This window comes from Manacus candei, unplaced genomic scaffold (assembly GCF_025592945.1).
Source record: "Manacus candei isolate 608988 ecotype Guabito, Panama unplaced genomic scaffold, ASM2559294v1 h1tg000046l, whole genome shotgun sequence".
NCBI classification, from domain to species: Eukaryota; Metazoa; Chordata; class Aves; order Passeriformes; family Pipridae; genus Manacus; species Manacus candei.
The window spans coordinates 16,748,466-16,761,512 of record NW_026138094.1 but is presented as its reverse complement, the minus strand read 5'-3'; the positions used below and the strand labels follow the sequence as shown (position 1 = coordinate 16,761,512).

Sequence of the window (13,047 nt, the reverse complement as noted above, 5' to 3'; positions counted from 1 at the left end):
CTGGGGCTGCCCTGGCCTAGGGAACTGCATGTGGGTAAGGAGTTGCGGCAGAGTGCCAGGAGCTGCTGGAATAGTCAAGGCTGCACATGAAAAGGTGCTCTGGGGCCATGTGTCACTGCAGGCAGCAGGGAGCCGAGCTCAACCTTTGTGACCATTATGAGTTCACTGCTGGGATGCTCACAGGAAGCAGTGGGGCAGGAAGAGGACGGAGAGCCATGGTGAAGCCAGATGGGGCCTGACTCCACTCCTGCCTGCAGAGAGAAAGCCTGGTCAGAGCTGAGCATGCCACTGGGGAAGGTGGCACGCATGTGAGCACAGCTGGGTGTGGGGGCTGCAGAGCCAGCCTGAGCAGGCTGGCCCCAGCCCAAGGCCCCTGCAGCACCCACCACAGGGTGCACAAGGGGGACACAGCAGCCCAGGGTGCAAACAGCACAGGGACACTGGGCAGCAAGAGTTCAAAATGTTTGGGCAGGGCATGAGAGGGCACCAGCATGAATGGGGACAGGGTTGGGGAGGGGAGTGCGTGGTCTCACCTTGGTCCTCTGGCCTGGCAACTGCCACCAGTGGGGCAACCCACACGTTCTGCAGGCTGGGGTTATCACCTGGGATGCCTGGGGGATAGCAGAGGTGTCCCAGCTCGCTCTGCTCCCAGTCCCGCTGGCTCTGCAGCAGCTGCTGAACTGTGTCTCTGCTCAGCAAGTCCTGGGGCAGCACCACACAGATGTGGGGAGAGGGGCCAGGACAAACCACACCGGCAGAAAGGCCTAGGGAACAGCAGGGTGTGCAGAGGTCCCAGCCAGCAGGGTGTGGGATCAGGAGGGTAGGGTTGGGCAGGGTGGGATTCCCCACTCAGGGAACAGAGCGTGCAGGGGTCCCAGCTCATGGGGTGCAGGGTTGGAACCCCTACCTGCCACGGGGTAAAGGTGTGCTGACTGGGCAGAGCAGCCTGTGTGGGGGTCCTGGAGCTGGTATCCCACCTGCTGGGGTGTGAGCTGCAGAAAGCAGTGGCAAGTGGGGCAGCAGCAGCGGGATGGCACGGAGGAAGCCAAGGGGCTAGGTGGGCACGGCTCTGAGGGAGGGGGCCTGTAGCAGATGCCTGGCAAAGGCAGCCTTCTGCCCCCGCATCAGGAGAGCACTGTGGGTCCACAGGGTAGCAAGGTTGTGGGGACAGAGCGCAGGGACACAGCTATGGCAACACCACACAAGCCTCAACAGGCACCCCAGAGACCACCACCACACCCAGGCCCCGCAGAGCCCAGGACTCAGCGGCACTTCAAGGTCTACTTACAGGTCATGACTATTGCGGAGCCTCCTTGGGCTGGGGCTTCACAGGGACAGGGCAGCATGGGGCCAGGCTGGGGCTTCTGCAGACAGTGGTGACACAGGGCAGTGGTTGGAGTCAGCCACACCACATGTGTGGACAGTCCCAGCACCCCACATTGCTTACATGCTCTCATTGGCCAGGAGGGCTGGTGGGACCCTCGCAATGTCAGACACAGCCAAGAAGGGGGTGAACTGTGACAGGCTGACAAACGGCTAGGGAGTGAAATGGGGCAACCTGCAGAGCAGCAGCACGGCCAGTGCCAGCAGCACCTCTTCCCCAGGCACGGGCAGCAGCACCTGTGAAGCTGTGTGAGCCCTAGCACTGGAAAGGCATGGCCCTGAGCAACAGGACAGGCCCAGTGGCACTCAGCTGTGTTCCAGGACAGAACCCCAAGGCATGAGTCACGCACGGCTGAGAGAGCCTCTGCACCCACACACCCCATAGCATGGGCTCTGCATCCCTGCACGGGGCTTTGCACACACACACCCCATGCACAGACTCCACAACCCCTCACATGTGGGAGCTCTGAACTCTCTTAAGCACTGACTCTGTGGCTGTCCTGTGCACGGTCTTATGCACCATCTGTGGGCCATAACCCCACATGTTGTACACCTCCCCATAGGCACTTTCCTCCCAGTCACAAGGCTCCACCACTCATGGGCTCTGCATTCTCTGCCCCATCCCAGCCCACCTGACCACCTCTCCATGCAGATGGTGCCAGGAGTGGTGCAGCAAAGCCAGGAATCGCTGCATGGCCTCAGGCCTCATGCTGAGCAGCAGACCCTGGAAGGTGCCCTCTGATATCTAAAAGTACTCCTGCAGGGAATGCAGCTCAGCAACCAGGCAGCAGGAGCACAGGGGCCAGCAGGCCCTATGCTCCGCAGGGTCCTGGATGGGCTGGAGACAGCCACTCCAAGATGGGCAGTACCTGCACCAGGATCTCCAAGGCAGGAGCACCCTCACAGTCCTGGAGCAGATCCCAGAGCACAGGATGCAGAAGAAAGCAGGACTGCACTGCGTATGCAACCCACGCCTTTCCCCAGAGCTCTTTGCCCAATTCTTCCCCCATATTGGGTCTGGGCAGCCTTGCTACAAGGATAATGACCCAAGAGGCAAGGGAAGAGGGCACATGTACCAGTCCTTCTCCCTCATAGCTGGTACTGGACAAGAATCCAGGGACCGTGGCCTGAGCCCCTGCCCGACCCTTGCCTGACCCAGCAGCCAGCAGGAGGGCTCCTGGGCCTATCACCCCAAACGTTGCCCCGCACCCAGGGAGGCCCTCGCTCACTGCCCCAGCACTGCCCCACTCACACTGAAGCATCTCAGCAGCTCCCTCTTGGCCGAGCCCAGTGCTCCCACTCCAGGTACTGGCCCATGGCTTGCAGGATGCCTGCAGATGCATTTGCCCCCAGCAAGTTCCAGAAGGAGGTGTTATCCAGGAGGCTGGTGAGGAGGATGGCCTCGCTCAGCTGCTCCCCAGCCACCTGCCCAACCTCCTCTTGTCTGGACAGGGCGAGGCTGCGGTCAAGCAGATGCAGGACATAGTTCAGGTGGGAAGCCCAGCCTGGAGCCTCCTCCCAGCATGGTGGGAGCTGTGAGGCCAGCCCCAGCAGGTAGGCAGCCAGGTCTGGGCAGAGGTCCCCAGCATCCAGCCATGGGGACTGGGGCAGGAGTACCCGGAGCTGCTGCAGCAGGCAGTGTTCACCGGGCAGGGCACTCTGGCAGTGTGCCCTGGCCATGGGTTGGGGATGTCCCAGAGGCTGCAGGAGAGAGGTGCTGGTGCACACCAGCTCCTGGAATCAGCTGGGACGCACAGTCCTGCACAGCTCCAAGAGGGGAGTGTTCCCCCATGCCCACAAGGTTCTGGCCCCTGGAGGAGTAGGGAGCTGTTCTTCCAGGCTCTGAGGCACTGGGCATCTGTGCCCAGGACTGGGAACAGCCACACTGCTGGGAGAACTGGGCCTGGAGATCGGTGGGTAGCACCTCACGGCTCCTGCTACGGCAGAGCTGGGTGCCCCAGAGTAGGCAGCTTCTCAGGAAGCAACTCCGGGTGTCCTCCCACTGGGCAGTGGGCAGTGCCCACTGGGCAGGTGCCACTGCACCCAGTGGGCAGGCACTGTGCCTGAGGGACCCAGCCCCCGCTGGACCCCGGGCCGGGTCAGCACAGAGCCGCTCCATCAAGGCCTGCCGAGGCCCAGGGGTCTCCCTCAGGGAAGTGTTGCTGCAGACCGTGGCATTGAACTGGTCAGGGTCGTGCTCCCACAGCAGGCTTGCGCCCACGCCGAGCCACACTCGCCTGCAGGGAGGTACCAGGCAGCGTTGGCACAGGCGGGCCCCAGGTCCCGTGGGAGCTGTCCGGAGATCCAGGAGCTGTTGAAGAGGGTGCAGTAGAGGTAGATGGTGAAGCTGGAGACGCTGGCAGCCCAGGGACGCTGTCGTTGCACACAGCCTCCAGCCTGTAACCCGAGCCCGGCGCTGGCTCCGCCGCCGCAGACGGTGCCGAGCTCACGCATTACTGATGCCGGAACCCGGCACGGGCGGGAGCAGCGGGGCCCGGCCCAGGGCTCTGGGCCCGGCCCGGGGCTCTGGGCCCGGCCCGGGGCTCTGGGCCCGGCCCGGGGCTCTGGGCCCGGCCCGGGGCTCTGGGCCCGGCCCGGGGCTCTGGGCCCGGCCCGGGGCTCTGGGCCCGGCCCGGGGCTCTGGGCCCGGCCCGCCCCCGCCACTCACTCCCCGTCCGGCCCCCGCGCGGTGGGCAGCGCCCCCTGCCGGCCCCGAGGCCGCTTGACGGGAGGTGGCGGGCGGCGGCCCGGCGGCGGCACAGCCCTTCCCGGCACGCGGTCCCGGTCCAGGGCTCTTTGTCGCAAAGGCGGCGATGAAGTCAGATACGTCACCCGAGTTCTTTCCGCAGCTCCGGGGCCGACCGGCCGGTACAGCTCAATATCGGTGACAAAAAACCCATAAACGGCCCAGCAGGCTGGCCCCGTGCCAGTGGCGAGCACCCGGTGCCGGCTGGCCCCGATCATCAGTTCTGGGGACAGCGGGGGCAGTTGCTGAAACTCAGCGGTCAGCAGGAGGGACCTGGGGACGAGGGAGGGCAGAAGTGTACGGACTCCAAGGGGAAACGGATGGCAAGGCAGAAACGGGGTACCGAGCACTGTCCCCCGACTGATGCACTGTCCCCCAAGGCCCGTCTGAGCTGCCCGGCGCACTGCGAAGGGAGATGGCCCTGGGAGACAGATTTGGAGTTTTGTGCGGGAACAGCCCCAGGCTCTCGCCCGTTTCCCCCCCCCTCCCTCCCGCCGCTCCCGAACGCGCCCACCCCGCCGCTGTGAGAGAGGGGCGGGGCCGGCTGCAGAGACCCCACCCCCTGCCAGCAGCCCATTGGCCAGGGCCCGCGTGACGCACGCCCAATCAGGAGCTGCCACACGGCAGATCCGGCTGCGGGGGTGGGACTTCCGGCTGCGGCCCCGGCGCCTGTTCAGCCGCCGCCGCTTTCGGACCCGCCGCTCCCGCTGCCCCCGCGTCCGCTGCCCCGCCGCCATGACCGCGCCCCGGCCCCCGCCGCGGGCCCTGCCCGCAGCGCTGCTGCTGCTCCCTCTGCTCTCCCTCGGTGCCCGCGCCTCCGACGTGGTGGAGCTCAGCGATGCCGATTTCGAGAGCGGCCTGGCCGAGCGCCCGGGGCTGGTGCTTGTGGAGTTCTTCGCGCCCTGGTGAGGGGCCACCCGGGGCGGGCGGGGGCGACGGGACCAGGCGGGCGGGGGGTCGGGCCGGGGCGGGCCGGGCGCTCGGCCGGCCTGACCCCCCCGTCCCCCCAGGTGCGGGCACTGCAAGCGGCTGGCGCCGGAGTACGAGTCGGCCGCGACTCGGCTGAAGGGGATCGTGCCTCTCGTGAAGGTGAGCACCGGCTCCCCCAGCGGGGCGGAGCGGGCCGGCGGACGGGGTCCGGCCCTGCGGGGCTCGGCGTGCTCCGACGGGCCTCGTCTGCGTGAAGCACTGAAGTCCAGGAAGCATCTGGAAGTGGAGCCCTGCAGGGCTGCAGCCGCGCAGCTGGTGTGCGGAGAGTGTGCTGGGTGTGCGAGGGCTCTCCCCAGCCTGGAGGAGGAGGCCTGCCGTGAGCTGTGTGATGAGGTGGAGAGCGAGCACCATGCTGCTCCTACCCAGTGAGGGTTGCTGACCAGGAGCTTTCTTTTCTGCCACAAAATTGTAGAGTTTTCTCAAATCAATTTCTCGCTTCCTTTATGGGAACTGGCATGGACTCTTGGACAAGTCAGCCTGCTTTCTTCAGGTGTTGTGGGAACTCTTTTGTACTGACAAGGTGCTGAGAAATTCCTTGTTATCGGTTACAAGAAACTATCTTTTCTAATATTTTTTTGTGTGTATATGGCCAAAGTTGTCTTTCCATTATTTCCTCTAATATTTTTCTAGGCTTCTCGTTACACCTGTGCTAACTCCTTCCCAGTCTGGGCTATCCAGCACCAGGGGCCATGTGATGGATTTCTCTAGTCCCTTGGCTGGGTTGGGTGTGTCAGGGCTCGATCTTGATCTGAATAGAAAGGTTTCTCTCCCTTTAGGTTGACTGTACAGCAAACTCAAACACCTGTAACAAGTATGGAGTCAGTGGATATCCTACCTTAAAGATTTTTCGAGATGGAGAAGAGGCAGGAACCTATGATGGGCCCAGGACAGCAGGTAAGAGCTGGTCAGCAGTGCCTGGCTTGCTGAACTGTTGCAGGAGGCAGGCCCACGTGTAACAGCCTGGTGTCCAGGGATACAGAGAAGGTTCCCACCCACACATACACCACTCTCTTGCCCTTTTCAGAACTCTTTGTGCTGGCAAAGCCCTGGATGTTTATTTTCCTGTGAAGGTTTCCACTTTAACTCCTAGTTCCCAAGATGCTAGAAAGTTCCTGTATGAAGCTGGTGGGAGCACTCCTTCAGTTCACATGTTTATTATAGTGGGGACATGTATGGATTCTGTAGAAACAATTTTTGGATTAGGAAGCTTGAAAAGTGTCTTGTGGAATCTGGTATTGATCCCGTTAATTGTTTTACTTCTCTTTCAAGATGGGATTGTCAGTCATCTTAAGAAACAGGCAGGACCTGCTTCAGTGGCTCTCAGTTCTGTGGCTGAGTTTGAGAAGTTCATTGGCGATAAAGATGCTTCTGTCGTGGGTGAGTAGAGGTAGTGCAGTGTGAAATGAGCACTGTGCTCTGGGAGCTCGTGTGGAAGGATCAGAGGCAGTACCACAGGCTGTAGCAAGGGAAATTCCAGGTGGACACAAGCAAAAAAGCTGTTGGTAATGAGAACAATAAAGCCCTGGAAGATGTGCCCAGAGGGATTTCAAAGAGTTCAACCTGGAAGACTTCCACAACTCAGTTGAACAAAGCTCTGAGCAGCCTGGTCTGACTGGGGCTGGTCCTGCTTCAAATGGGAGGTTGCACCTGAGGACCCTGAGAATTCCTTCCAAATTTTTTTTTTCCCCCTGACCCTCTGGTTGTGATGCCTCCTCCAGCACTGTAGTATATTCCAAAGATTATTGCTTTCTTGGCTGACTGACAACAGGTAGCTTTGGGGTGCTGGAGGGTACGTTTGGGGCTCTGGTGGCACCGGGGGGCTGTTGGCATCAGGTCATGTGACTGTGGTTACAGTGGCAACAGCAGGTGTGCAGATCAGGTGTGCTGTCTTGAAGATGAGTATCGATCAGCATCCTCAAATTTACTGTTATGAAGTGCTAACGGCAGTTGTTACCACTGGCAGTGTCACACAGTCACCAGTGGATGTTTGGGTGCTCAGTGGACAGTTACCTTTGGCTGAATGACCAAGATGAGCAACTCCTGAGTGACTTTCTTCTACTGGAAGGGATAGAGTGCAGGGAGGTTCAAAACAGTGGGAGAGAAACAGTGAAAGGTGAAGGCCTGAACATACATTGGAAGACTTTATTCAGGAGTGATGTTTCAGTGCATTGTAGAGAAAAATGCTGAGGGCTGCAGAGGGACTGCAGCTGGGTCAGTTTGGGGTCATCTACCTTTCTGCTCCAGGCTTCTTTAAGGATGCATCCGGGGATGCTTATTCGGAGTTCATGAAAGCAGCCAACAGCCTCAGGGACAACTACCGCTTCGCACACACTTCCGAGGAGCAGCTGGTGCAGAAGTATGAAGAAGATGGAGAGTAAGTTACTTAACAGAAAGCTTTCTTGTTATTGAGGCATTTGGAACAGATTCGTGGATTCTTGTTGTTAGCTGGGTTCACTTTGTGAACATAGCTTAAGGTCTAGTTTCTTCCCCAGTTGCCAGTAGTGTATCCTTTTTGTCTTTTTTGAGTTGAGGTAGACAAGCGCAAATGGTTGCAGGCTCTGGAAGGTTAGCATCTGCCTGCGGATGGGAAATATCTCAATGGAGGCATTTTGCTTCCCCATTGCTTATTATGGGGGGGGGTTGTTTCTCATTGTGGCCTGTTTGGATCATAGAGGAGGCTCTGACGGGTACATCTAATGTAGTAGTGCCACCAAGAAGCTAGACAGTGTTGTTTGAGTTATGAATGGTGAGCGGGAATAGTCTCTGGAGAATGAGCTCTTGCATCATCTGGCTGCTGTCCTTCGACTCCCAGGGACCCATTGAACTAATTCACAATACCTGTTTCCCTCCAGAGGTATAGTCTTATTCCGTCCTCCACGCCTGACCAACAAGTTTGAGGAGAGCTCCATCAAGTACCCAGAAGACAAAATCACCAGTGGAAAGATCAAGAAATTCATCCAGGAGAACATGTGAGCGATTCCTCACCAGCAGACATGACAGACTGGCTTTGTCCCTGTCAGAGCTTGTTTTCCTAGCTGGCATTGCTGCCACTTTGTGCTGAATGTCTTGGCATTGCTCCCCTTTGGGGACACCTTCCTGAAATCCTGGCCTGGCTGTTGGCATGCAGTCTCCATATTCTAACCATGCTTCTGTTTAAAAACTGAACTTATGAGAAGTGTGCCAGCTTTGGCCTTATTTAGATCACTTTAGCCACTGATGTGGCTGGAGATGCAGATTTAACTCAGAATAATCTGGTATAGGAATGAACCAAGTGTTTCTTCCTGGGAAGCAAGTGTGCTGTGTTGAGCCTGTTCTGGGGTCATGGGCTCTGCTAACACCTCTCTCGTTGACAGCTTTGGCATCTGCCCACACATGACTGAAGACAACAAAGACTTGATCCAGGGCAAGGATTTGCTGGTGGCATACTACGATGTGGACTATGAGAAGAACGCAAAGGGATCCAACTACTGGCGCAACAGGTGGGAGGGGTGGAGGGTGAATCGGCCTTGCGATGTTCCTGTCTTGCTGTGGTTCCGTCGCTTGAGTGACAGTCTCTGAAACCCTGCCTGCTTGCTCTTGGATCCCTGGTCCTTAGGGACTTAGATCCTTCCCACAGACCGCCTTGCTGCTGTGGTGTGCAACTCCATCCTTCGTGTTCCCCAATGCCTGAGACACCGGGGTCATGCAGTCAGGGTGGAGGATGAAAACATACAACACTCACCTCGGCCACCATAGACACAAGCTTACTGCTCTGCTTCTCAGCACCATTTCTACAGGACTTGGCTCTGCAGAGCACGTTGTGCCACTGAATTCCTTGTCCAGCATGCACGTCAGCTTGAAGGGTGTTACATCACGTGTAAGAAAATGTTCCAAGAAATAATGCTTTGTCTTTTTGTTTGTTATTTTTTCCTTTCAGAGTTATGATGGTTGCAAAGAAATTCTTGGATGCCGGCCATAAACTTTCTTATGCTGTTGCTAGTCGGAAAACCTTTGGCCATGAGCTTTCCGAGTTTGGTCTGGACAGCAGCGTGGGTGAGGCCCCAGTTGTTGCCATCAGAACTGCCAAAGGAGATAAATACGTCATGCAAGAAGAGTTCTCGTGAGTTCTTGAACTTGTTAGTGTTGAGTCTCACTGGCTGGACTTTGGTCTACAAGTCTCTGACCAGATGATACTTTGTTAGCTTGGAGGAAACAGGAAAGCTGAATGATGCGGTTGGAAGAAATGATTGCTGGGTCAAAATGGCTCCTGCTCGTGTGTTTTCCTGCTCTCTAGAGAGCTTGCGGCCCTTCCTCTTATACAAAGGGGGGGAATTTAATTAAAGATATGAAAGTGTCTGGTTAGGAACTAGGGTGCAATAAAAGGCAAAGGAGATAGTTGTACCTTTTATCTTGAAAAAATAAACGGTGCTGGAAGCCTAAAACTTCAAATGGGATGTGCATCCAGCCTCCTGTCAGAGCCCTTAAGGGCATCCTTGCACTTGTTCTGGGGTCTAAGCCAGCCCAGACTGGTGCTGTCAGAGATGCAGGTGGCATCTGTTGTGTGGGTGGAAGGAGCTTAAATCAGCCTTGGAAGTTTCTCTCTCTCATCCTATATGTGTGATGATGGCTGTAATATCACTTCTCTTTCAGCCGTGATGGAAAGGCTCTAGAGAGATTCCTGCAAGATTACGTTGATGGAAACTTGAAAAAGTACCTGAAATCAGAGCCTATCCCTGAAAGCAATGACGGCCCTGTAAAGGTGAGTGCTGCATGTGGATGTGAAGACTGTTCAGCAGCATCTTCCAGCCAGTGCCAGGGTGGAGTACTGTGAGTGTGGCATGGTGGCAGTTCGAGGAGCCTCTGCGGTGATAGATGGAGGAATTACTTGCTCCCTTGTTGCACTGCAGCTTTTTGAGGCAAGGGAGACGTTCAGCTTGCAGTTTGGGTTCTGTTTTGTTCTTTTAGCATAGTAACTGCTGCTTGAGCACAACAGCTATGTGCTTCACAAGTGCAGCATCATCCAGATTTCCAGGGATTATGCAAAGGCCTGCTGTCTTGGCTTGTGCTCCCTTGGTGGCATGGCCTTCCTGCTGGTTGTGACTGCACTATTTTAGGGAGCTTTGTGTTCATCTTGTCTTTGGGAACTGCCTTTCATCCTCCCAGGCAATTCTGCCCTGAGTAAGAGCATTTCCTCTCATGGCTTTATGGTGAGGCCCTCATGCAGGAGTGAGAATCACTGTGTTTGAGGGGATGGGCATGGCCTCAGCTGGCCCTGCTAGGCTGATTCCTCAGCTTGGAACTTGCTGGGATTAAAAAGAAATGTTTTTGTCCTCCTCCTGCATGGAGACCATGTGCAGACCTCACTTGCAGGTAGTGCTGGTACGTTATAGCAAACTTTTATCAGCATGCTGAGGATGAGGAGTGCTATGTTTGGTCGTCTTGCTGCTTGCTGTGCAGGTGTGGGAGGCCCAGGCTTGGGTGGAGTGTGTGGAACATGTCATGTCACAGCCTCATACCTGACTTGGAAGCAACTAACTGGTGTGATCACACCTTACAGGTGGTGGTGGCTGAGAACTTTGATGAAATTGTTAATGCAGAAGACAAAGATGTCCTGATAGAGTTCTACGCACCATGGTGCGGCCACTGCAAGAATCTGGAGCCCAAATACAAAGAATTGGGGGAGAAGGTAGGTCTGGAACTCTTGCAAAAGTGAACTAGAATTTTGCAGCACTAAACAATCCTGCAGGTTGTTTGTAGCCTCTGTGATAATGGGACATAATTGTGCCTTCCTGAGGACTTGGAGTTTTGGCATCTGGTGAGTGCAGATGTCCGTCAGCAGGATCTGTGGTAGCAATCACAGTGGTAGGTTTAGTCTGTTGCCCTTGGCTGTGGCTGATTCAGTGACTGACCTCAACTGGCCAAGCTTCTTTTTGGATCTTTTCCATCTGCATGATGATAGTCTCCCATTTGGGGAGGGATGGTGAGATGGCATCTCATGTGTGCTGTCCTCTGACACTGCTATCCCAGCCGTTGCTGACTGCTGGGTTCCTGGAGTTTGGGACTGGTTACTAATGGGCTCATTCTACCCACAGCTCAGCAAAGATCCCAATATCATCGTTGCCAAAATGGACGCTACAGCCAATGATGTGCCTTCTCCCTATGAAGTCCGAGGGTAGGTCTGACTGCTGTGACTCCATGTGTTAGTGGGTGGGTCTGGCTCTGTCTGCCATCGGCTACAGCACTAGAGCTGGAAGAGCCTCACAGGGAGGGTGTGTGTGAGGACTGACATGCAACTGCTGAGCAATGGCTTGATTTGGAGAAATGAAGAGTGGAAGAAAAGGACATTGATCTGCCTGGATTCTCCAGGATTCTGGTGTCCTGGCTCTGCCTGGGGGCCTGCCCTGCTGCTTTGGAATCTGCTGTGATTCTGTTCCTGGCAGTGTGAAAACAAATCTGGACTTGCTGTTCCAAAAGCAGTCAGCCAGCAAACTTGGACCTGTGAGCTAAGCGAGCTCTGCAGACCTGGCCAGGCCCTTGGAGGCCACACCTGCTGCCTCAGAGCTGCCAAAGCTGTGCCATGTTAAACCAGGGCAGTGTGGGGTGCAAATCCCTTCCGTATGGGCTGGTCTGACGGAAATCAAAGCATGTCAGGAGCTCAGGTGTCCCTTCTCTCTCCCCAGCTTCCCCACCATCTATTTTGCTCCAGCTGGCAAGAAGCAGAGTCCAAAGAAGTATGAGGTGAGTATTTTGCTGTTCTTGCTGCTTTATAAAGAAGTGAAGAGCATCCGGGTGTCCAAATTACACTCAAGCCGCTCTGGAGTTGGGGGTGGCTCTGTGTCCTGTTGCCCTGGGAACACACCTGGTGGTACCTGCTGGGAATGTTGCACTGCATGCTGCAGGCCCTGGGGAGAGCTATGCTTGCAGTCACCTGGGTCTCCTGCCTGGCACCTGAACCCCTCTCAGCAGAGGGGAAGCCCAGGGCGGGTACAGGCCCTGCCTCACTGTGATCTGTTTTCTGCAGGGGGGCAGAGAAGTGAGTGACTTCATCAGCTACCTGAAGCGGGAGGCAACCAACACTCCTGTGCTGCAGGAGGAAGATAAATCCAAGAAATCCAAGAAGAAGGTGAAGGAGGATTTGTAAAGTACCCACTTGCTATCTGGTCAGGATGAGCTCTTTGTGAATTGGGGAAGCACTGGGCAGACTGGGGCCAGTTCTGGGCTGTGGAGAGCCAATGGGCTGATGGCCCTCAGCTGCTGTATCTAGTAATGTTTAATTTCCTGCCGTCTCTTAGCTGCACTGTTGTTGGGCTCCCCAGACTGGTTTGTTTTGTGGTTTGGGAAGGGTGGGGGGTACAGTTATTTTCTAATTTTTTTTGTACATTTGGAGAAGTGAAACAATAAAACGACCCCCTTAAGACCAAGTGTCTCTGTCCTGGGGTGACCTGTCATACCTAACACTGGGATCCTGCTCTTCACAGACAGCAGCTCTCTGCTGTGAGTCATTCCCTTCAGTGAGCTCTCACACGTCTGTTCCTAACCCTTGAGCTCAGCCATCTACCCTATTCTCCTCCTTCCTCAGCTACCACAGTCCCTCCAGAACATAGCAGCAGCAACTGTCCCGGTGTGCTGGGCTTCAGGTGCTACATTTACACACATTTTGGGCTTTGGGACTCTGATCACAAGTGCCTTTGCTGTCTGTGTGCTGCCCCAGTGAGTTCAGAGGAACGTGGTGCTCACTGTAACTGTTGGATCAGAGCAGTGCAAGCACAGGGAGCAGGCTGGCATGGGGCTTGCTCAGCAGCAGAAATAAATGAGCTTTGAAGCTGGTGCAGAAGTAGTCAGGTGTAGGGGAGAAGTGCTACTTCCTACAGACTCTACCCAAACACAGGTAGGGCCTGGGCTGAGAGTTTCTCATAGCCAGGTGCTTGGCTGTGGTGAGGGCAGTTAAG

The 13,047-nt window shown here is 56.2% G+C and overlaps 1 protein-coding gene across 1 annotated transcript; it reads left to right on the top strand.

Annotated features, from left to right (window-relative positions):
* The first annotated feature begins 4,773 nt into the window (after nt 1-4,773).
* PDIA3 (protein disulfide isomerase family A member 3) lies at nt 4,774-12,519 on the top strand. Its single transcript, XM_051796761.1, has 13 exons — nt 4,774-5,034; nt 5,140-5,218; nt 5,896-6,013; nt 6,389-6,496; nt 7,364-7,493; nt 7,972-8,088; nt 8,473-8,598; nt 9,036-9,218; nt 9,749-9,857; nt 10,656-10,784; nt 11,191-11,270; nt 11,779-11,836; nt 12,120-12,519. The coding sequence occupies exons 1-13, from the start codon at nt 4,865-4,867 to the stop codon at nt 12,237-12,239; spliced, it is 1,527 nt and encodes a 508-aa protein (XP_051652721.1). The 5' UTR covers nt 4,774-4,864; the 3' UTR covers nt 12,240-12,519.
* The last annotated feature ends 528 nt before the right edge of the window (nt 12,520-13,047 follow it).

What these genes read in the sequence shown, in the direction of transcription:
- PDIA3 (XM_051796761.1), top strand. Translation starts at nt 4,865, where the DNA reads ATGACCGCGCCCCGGCCCCCGCCGCGGGCCCTGCCCGCAGCGCTGCTG. An exon ending in TGATGGGCCCAGGACAGCAG is followed by an intron (nt 6,014 to 6,388) that starts GTAAGAGCTGGT and finishes TTCTCTTTCAAG; the next exon opens with ATGGGATTGTCAGTCATCTT. An exon ending in AAATTCATCCAGGAGAACAT is followed by an intron (nt 8,089 to 8,472) that starts GTGAGCGATTCC and finishes TCTCGTTGACAG; the next exon opens with CTTTGGCATCTGCCCACACA.